This window comes from Castor canadensis, chromosome 7 (assembly GCF_047511655.1).
Source record: "Castor canadensis chromosome 7, mCasCan1.hap1v2, whole genome shotgun sequence".
Lineage (NCBI taxonomy): Eukaryota > Metazoa > Chordata > Mammalia > Rodentia > Castoridae > Castor > Castor canadensis.
This window is the reverse complement of record NC_133392.1, coordinates 162,994,703-163,001,136: the sequence shown is the minus strand read 5'-3', so window position 1 is coordinate 163,001,136 and position 6,434 is coordinate 162,994,703. Positions and strand designations below refer to the sequence as shown.

Sequence of the window (6,434 nt, the reverse complement as noted above, 5' to 3'; positions counted from 1 at the left end):
CACTGGCGGCCTCTAGGCGGGAGGGCACGTTCGCATCCTTGGAGCCACCTGGCCGAGTCAAGACTCCGCACGCATTCGCCTAGTGCGGCCAGGCTGCTGCTTACGGCTCAGTGCCCTTCTCCATAAGAAGCTGTACTAACGGTTTCCGCTTGGGCAATACAAGGCCGGAACATCCCGCCAGCCATGCCCACAGCCCCACCTGTGCTGGCAATAACCAAAGCACGCAACAGTGGGGACTCCTATGCAAACAGCACTACAAATCAATAACATAACAAGCCCAAACGCTAGTGAGAAAAACAGGAACTAGAAACGGGACATAAGGCAGCTCCGACGATGCCTGGTGATCCAGCCGGCCTGTGAGGTCAGGAAAAGATGCAGTGTCCATCTCGCTGGATGTACTGCAGCACCTGGCAGCCCCATCCACCTTTAGACCGCAGCCGGGAACGCGCCAAAGCACATCTACCCAGGAGCGCGGGGTCTGCGGAAGCGGGGCGGGGAGTAGATATTGCTTCTTCGTGTGTGAGGGGAGGCCCATGAGGGTCCGCGGCCTGGACAGCCAGACCCAAGGGCCAGCACCCAGCGCGAGGCCCGGTGCAGCCCGACCAGGCAGGTGGCCTCTGGGGTTCCGAAGTTCGAACCCGGCTCAGTAATGGCACGCGAGGCCCAGGAGTTAACAGGAGGAGAAGGCGAGCGAGTCCGTGGGTAGGGGGATCACTGGAAAAGGAGGAGGACTTGGGGGGCTTTCTGGACTAGGAGGGAGGAGCGCGGGGGATCCCTTCCTCCTAGGAGGAGGGGGGGCGGGTCCCGGGGGACCCCTGTAGAAGGAGGCGGGCTGGCCGGGTGTTGCGACGCAGAGCCGACAGCATCTAAGCGGAATCCCGGAACCTCGCGGGAGGAGGATCGGGCGGCGCCGAGAAACAGCGGCTGCGGCGGCGAGCGCGGACGCGCGGAGGGGCCGCCGCCGCCAAGCAGCCCTCCAGCGGTCCGTGTCCTGCGTTCCGCGGTCGGCGGCGGGTCGGGTGGTCGAGCTCATGCAGCCGCGCGGCGAGCGCCCGGCCGGCAGGACGCAGAGCCCGGAGCAAGGCAGCCCGGGGCCTGGGTCCGAGGCGCCGCCGCCACCGCCGCTGCCGCAGCCACCGGCGTGAGTGGGGCGGAGAGCGGAGGAAAGGAACCAGGGACTGACCGAGGGATGAAGGGAGGGATGGCGGCCCGCAGGCCACCGCTCACCGGCCAAGCCCCTCGGTGCTCCGGCCATGGCGGGTCCGGCAGGGTGTCCGCGGCCGTGCTATCCCTTGGAGGTCCGGACCCTCAGGCCACCCTTGAACCCTTGGGCAGAGTGTGGCAGGAGGGTCAGCTCGGAGAATCCGGGGAGGTCAGCCTGCTGTATGGAGCAGGGGGTCTGCTTCAGAGGGACAGCATTGGCCAGCTTCCCTCCAGCCCCTCCTGCAGCCCAGTGCACACTGAGGACCCCCATCCCCTGGGGAGTGAGAAGGATGACCAGCGAGGACAGTAGTCTGTTTCTCATGGAGGGGGCTTGAGAAGGGAAGCATGAAGCCCAGGAGAGATGGTGGGCAGAGGAAGCTGGATAGGTCAAAGGACCAGGGCATCAGGCCAGTTGAGAGAAGGTTTAGGAAAGTTTGGTCCAGCTGCAGGGAAGCCCTGGAAGGTGGGGGTGAGTGGTAAGGTGGCCCTTGATGGACTGCTGAGGACACACCTCCCGGGCATGCCTAGAATAACCAAGAGTGGGTGAGTGGTTCCCTACAACACAAACTGACCTGGCCCTGCCCACCTGCAGCCCTGAGGCAGAGCGCGCACGGCCCAGGCAGGCCCGGCCTGCGGCCCCCATGGAGGGTGCAATACAGCTGCTGAGCCGAGAGGGCCACAGTGTGGCCCACAACTCCAAGCGGCACTACCATGATGCCTTCGTGGCCATGAGCCGAATGCGGCAGCGCGGCCTCCTGTGTGACATAGTCCTGCACGTGGCTGCCAAGGAGATTCGCGCACACAAGGTGGTGCTGGCCTCCTGCAGCCCCTACTTCCACGCCATGTTCACAAGCAAGTACCACAGTCTGGGCAGCACTAGGGGGCTCTCTGCAGATCTCCCAGGGCAGGCACCAGCCTGACTCCCTGTCCTCACAGATGAGATGAGTGAGAGTCGCCAGACACATGTGACGCTGCATGACATCGATCCTCAGGCCTTGGATCAGCTGGTGCAGTTTGCATACACGGCTGAGATTGTGGTGGGCGAGGGCAATGTGCAGGTGAGGTGGCCCCAGCCCCAGGCCCATCCCCTGTGGGGTCTCCTGCCCCAGGTCTCTCCATGCCTCAGCCTCCACAGACTTCTTCTTGGTCCCAGGTAACTCTGTGCTTCCCGGCCCCTTCTATGTCATCACATTTCTGTGCCCACAGACTCTGCTCCCGGCTGCCAGCCTCCTGCAGCTGAATGGTGTCCGGGATGCCTGCTGCAAGTTCCTGCTGAGCCAGCTTGACCCCTCCAACTGTCTGGGCATCCGAGGCTTTGCAGACACACACTCTTGCAGTGACCTGCTCAAGGCAGCACACAGGTATGTGCTGCAGCACTTCGTGGACGTGGCCAAGACAGAGGAGTTCATGCTGTTGCCCCTGAAGCAGGTAACTTGCCAACTGAGGCCCAGTCCATACTCTGACCTACCCCAACCCAGTACCCAGCAACCAGTGCCCTGCAACCTTGTCTCCAGCTTCTGACCACATTCCACCCTATGACCCAAGTCTTTGCCTTTGACTCTTGTCCTTACCATGTCCCTGCCCATAATCCCCAATCCCTGCCCTGGTCCCTTATCCCCAAGACCAATGAGGACCTAGAACCGCCTCCGCTCCCCCAGGAATCAAATTGGTGCCTACTGATCTTGCTTGGCCCCCTCCTTGTAGAAACATTAAGAGCCCCAGCCCCTACCTGTCCAACTTGCCCTCCCAGGTACCTCCCCAGGTCTCAAATCAGCACCCCCATCCCCAGGTGCTAGAATTGGTCTCTAGCGACAGCCTGAACGTGCCTTCAGAAGAAGATGTCTACCGTGCAGTCTTGAGTTGGGTCAAACATGATGTGGACACTCGAAGGCAGCATGTCCCAAGGGTGAGGGCCAGGCCCTGGGGCTCCCGTGGTGTCTGGGAGGGGACACAGTTGGTTAAGGCCTGGGTATGCTTCATGGAGTCCCTGGCCTCTCTGCTCAGGGACTTCATGGGGGCAGTGCAGGCACCTGTCTCAAGAACCCATCATACATGTGGTATGAGCATCTAAGCAGGGTCTTGACCCTGGGGCAAGTATGTCTGAGAGTCTTTCTGACCTCGGCACCCCCTGCCCCAGCTGATGAAGTGTGTGCGGCTTCCCCTGCTGAGCCGTGACTTCCTCCTGGGCCACGTGGATGCTGAGAGCCTGGTGAGGCATCACCCCGATTGCAAGGACCTGCTCATTGAGGCCCTCAAGTTCCACCTGCTACCTGAGCAGAGGGGTGTCCTGGGCACCAGCCGCACACGGCCCCGGCGCTGTGAGGGTGCCGGCCCTGTGCTCTTTGCTGTCGGTATGCCAGGCCCCTTCCCCCTCCGGTTCCTGCCCTGGACCTTCCACCCCTATTCACAGCACAAACCCAGCCCACCACACTGGTCAAGTCTTGACCTGCTTCTTCCTCCCTCTCCATCCAGGGGCTTCTCAAGGACCCTGTGGGATGTGACTCACCAGTGTGACCCAATCCCCATCTCTTCCTACCCCTAGAGCCCAGATACCCTTATCCTCAAATTGTGTGAGAACCTCCCTGGGCCCCTCCTACCCTGCCACCCCTTCCCTAGGTGGCGGGAGTTTGTTTGCCATCCATGGAGACTGTGAAGCATATGACACTCGAACTGACCGCTGGCACGTGGTGGCCTCTATGTCCACACGTCGGGCCCGGGTGGGAGTCGCTGCTGTTGGGAACCGGCTGTATGCTGTGGGCGGGTAAGCATAGAGGCTGGGCTTGGGTCAGGGGCTTGGTATGTGCTAGGCCAGCCTTGATCAGTTGTGTCTCCTCCCTCAGCTACGATGGGACCTCAGACCTGGCTACCGTGGAGTCATATGACCCTGTGACCAACACATGGCAGCCTGAGGTGTCCATGGGCACAAGACGAAGCTGCCTGGGTGTAGCTGCCCTGCACGGGCTTCTGTATGCGGCTGGAGGCTATGACGGGGCCTCCTGCCTCAACAGGTAGTAGCGGGGTTGGCTGAGCAATAGGAGGTGAGGCTGTGTCATGACCATGAAGTCACATCTACAGGCTACAGCAGCAGCAAGACTGAGCTCTGTTCCACCCCTTTATCTCTCTGGGGTCCTCCCTCCAGTCCAGGGGTTGGGCCCAAGGGTATATTTGCTCAGGATCATACAGGCAGCCAATGGCCTGTCCCCACCTAGCAGGCCTTATTGTCCAGTCTGGTAGGATTCTGGGGTCAGGGTGATACCCAGCATGAGATTTCAGCTGTTCCATTGGGAAGGGCAGGTCCAGGGGCAAGAGTACCCTACTGTCCTAACTGAGGGTCAGCACTGATCTGGTGCCCACAGTGCCGAACGATATGACCCACTGACGGGAACATGGACATCCATCGCTGCCATGAGCACTCGGAGGCGATATGTGCGTGTGGCCACACTCGGTGGGTGACAGGGCCTACTTCCCGTGGTGCCAGCTCTCCTGCCCATCCCACCCCCCAGACCCCCATACCCAGCTGGATCACCAAGGGTATGTTGCTTCTCTACAGATGGGAACCTGTATGCTGTGGGTGGTTACGACAGCTCATCACACCTGGCCACCGTGGAGAAGTACGAGCCCCAGGTGCAAAATGCACCCCCATCACTATTATCCCCTTCCAAGTGCTTTAGATTCTACCTTCTGGTCCCCTGTGCCCCTCAAGGGATCTGCCTGTACATTTCACCCCATCTCTCAGTCACCCACCCTGGAGCAGGGTCTGTGTTGTGGCAGAGGAGGGATACCTTTGTTGGCTCTACCTTCAGCCTGTCCCTTCATCACCACAGGTGAACTCATGGACACCTGTGGCCTCCATGCTGAGCCGGCGCAGCTCAGCGGGTGTGGCAGTACTGGAGGGCGCCCTTTATGTGGCTGGGGGCAACGATGGCACAAGCTGCCTCAACTCAGTGGAGAGATACAGCCCCAAGGCTGGCGCCTGGGAGAGCGTGGCACCCATGAACATCCGCAGGTCTGCAAGCCAGGTGTGGGTGGTGGGAGGTGGGCGGTTGTACCGCCATAACTGGCTTTACCCTACCAGACTAGCTCCAGGGTTAAGAAAGCTCTATCTGAGCCCCACCCCTACAGCTTCTCTTGACCTGCCCTCTGGTCCACCCCCAACTTCTCTTGGCCAGGGGCCCCCTCAGCTCTTAGCTCTGCCCTGCAGCTCACCCCAGCCCTCCCACTCCCAGGAGCACACACGATCTGGTGTCCATGGATGGATGGCTGTATGCTGTGGGGGGCAATGATGGCAGTTCAAGCCTCAACTCCATCGAGAAGTACAACCCAAGGACCAACAAGTGGGTGGCTGCATCCTGCATGTTCACACGGCGCAGCAGCGTGGGTGTGGCAGTGCTGGAGCTGCTCAACTTCCCACCACCCTCCTCGCCCACGCTGTCGGTGTCATCCACCAGTCTCTGACCCGCAGCATGGACTACATAGAGGCCCCAAAGCCTCCCACATGCCTTAAGCCCCATAGGGGGGCCTCAGCACCTCCCTTTCCTGGGCAGTGTGTTGGGGGCGGGTCATGGCCCCCACCAGGGACTTCCTGCACCATCTGTCCATGTCTCTGCGTTCATTCCTGTGTTCATTTTCTTGTGTGCCGTTATTTATCTACGCACTTATTTATTGACGCATTACTTACTGACGGATGAGCAGTACTGCAGCTACCAGTTATGCATTTACTCTCAAGCGTCGCCTCTTCTGTGTGCAGGGGACCAAATGGCCCTCCAGAGTGTCCTTCCACATGGCTCCCTGCCTGGGGACAGCAGGGAGTGATGGGGTAAGACACTCACTGCAGGGAGTGTTAGCGGCCCAGTTGGGCTCCATGGACATGAGGCAGATGCAGAGCAGCAGCCAGGTTAACTGAAAAGGAGCAGGGAGGGGGGCTTTCTAAGAAGATGCAGACCCCCAGCCAATGCTTCGCACACTGCACTTACCTGGCCCCGCCAGGCACTGACCCCAGGAAGGCAAAAAGCAGACTTATTTCCTGTCTGCAGTGCGGTGTCTTTTCTGGGTCTTACATGGAACTGGGCACACACCATGCACTCAGACCCTACACAGCAATATGAGCCAACTTGAACAATAAACATGTTTCTTGGGCCCCGTGGGCCTGAGGCTGAGTGTCCATCTCTGGCCTTTTTTTGTCCCCTCTGCTTATGGGGCCTGCAGCACAGCCTTGAATCCTATCTGGGAGC

General features: G+C 60.3%; 1 protein-coding gene across 2 annotated transcripts; it reads left to right on the top strand.

The window, feature by feature from the left end:
• The first annotated feature begins 827 nt into the window (after positions 1–827).
• Klhl17 (kelch like family member 17) lies at positions 828–6,364 on the top strand. Of its 2 annotated transcripts, XM_020162471.2 has the most exons (12): positions 849–1,141; positions 1,796–2,055; positions 2,140–2,261; positions 2,410–2,631; positions 2,993–3,109; positions 3,341–3,554; positions 3,820–3,964; positions 4,044–4,211; positions 4,560–4,648; positions 4,754–4,827; positions 5,028–5,209; positions 5,430–6,364. In XM_020162471.2, the coding sequence occupies exons 1-12, from the start codon at positions 1,032–1,034 to the stop codon at positions 5,656–5,658; spliced, it is 1,932 nt and encodes a 643-aa protein (XP_020018060.1). In that variant the 5' UTR covers positions 849–1,031; the 3' UTR covers positions 5,659–6,364. The 2 variants fall into 2 exon arrangements, with proteins under 2 accessions (XP_073937755.1, XP_020018060.1); XM_074081654.1 differs by lacking the exon at positions 5,430–6,364 and having other exon boundaries at positions 828–1,141; positions 4,754–4,814; positions 5,028–5,169.
• Positions 6,365–6,434: the final 70 nt, after the last annotated feature.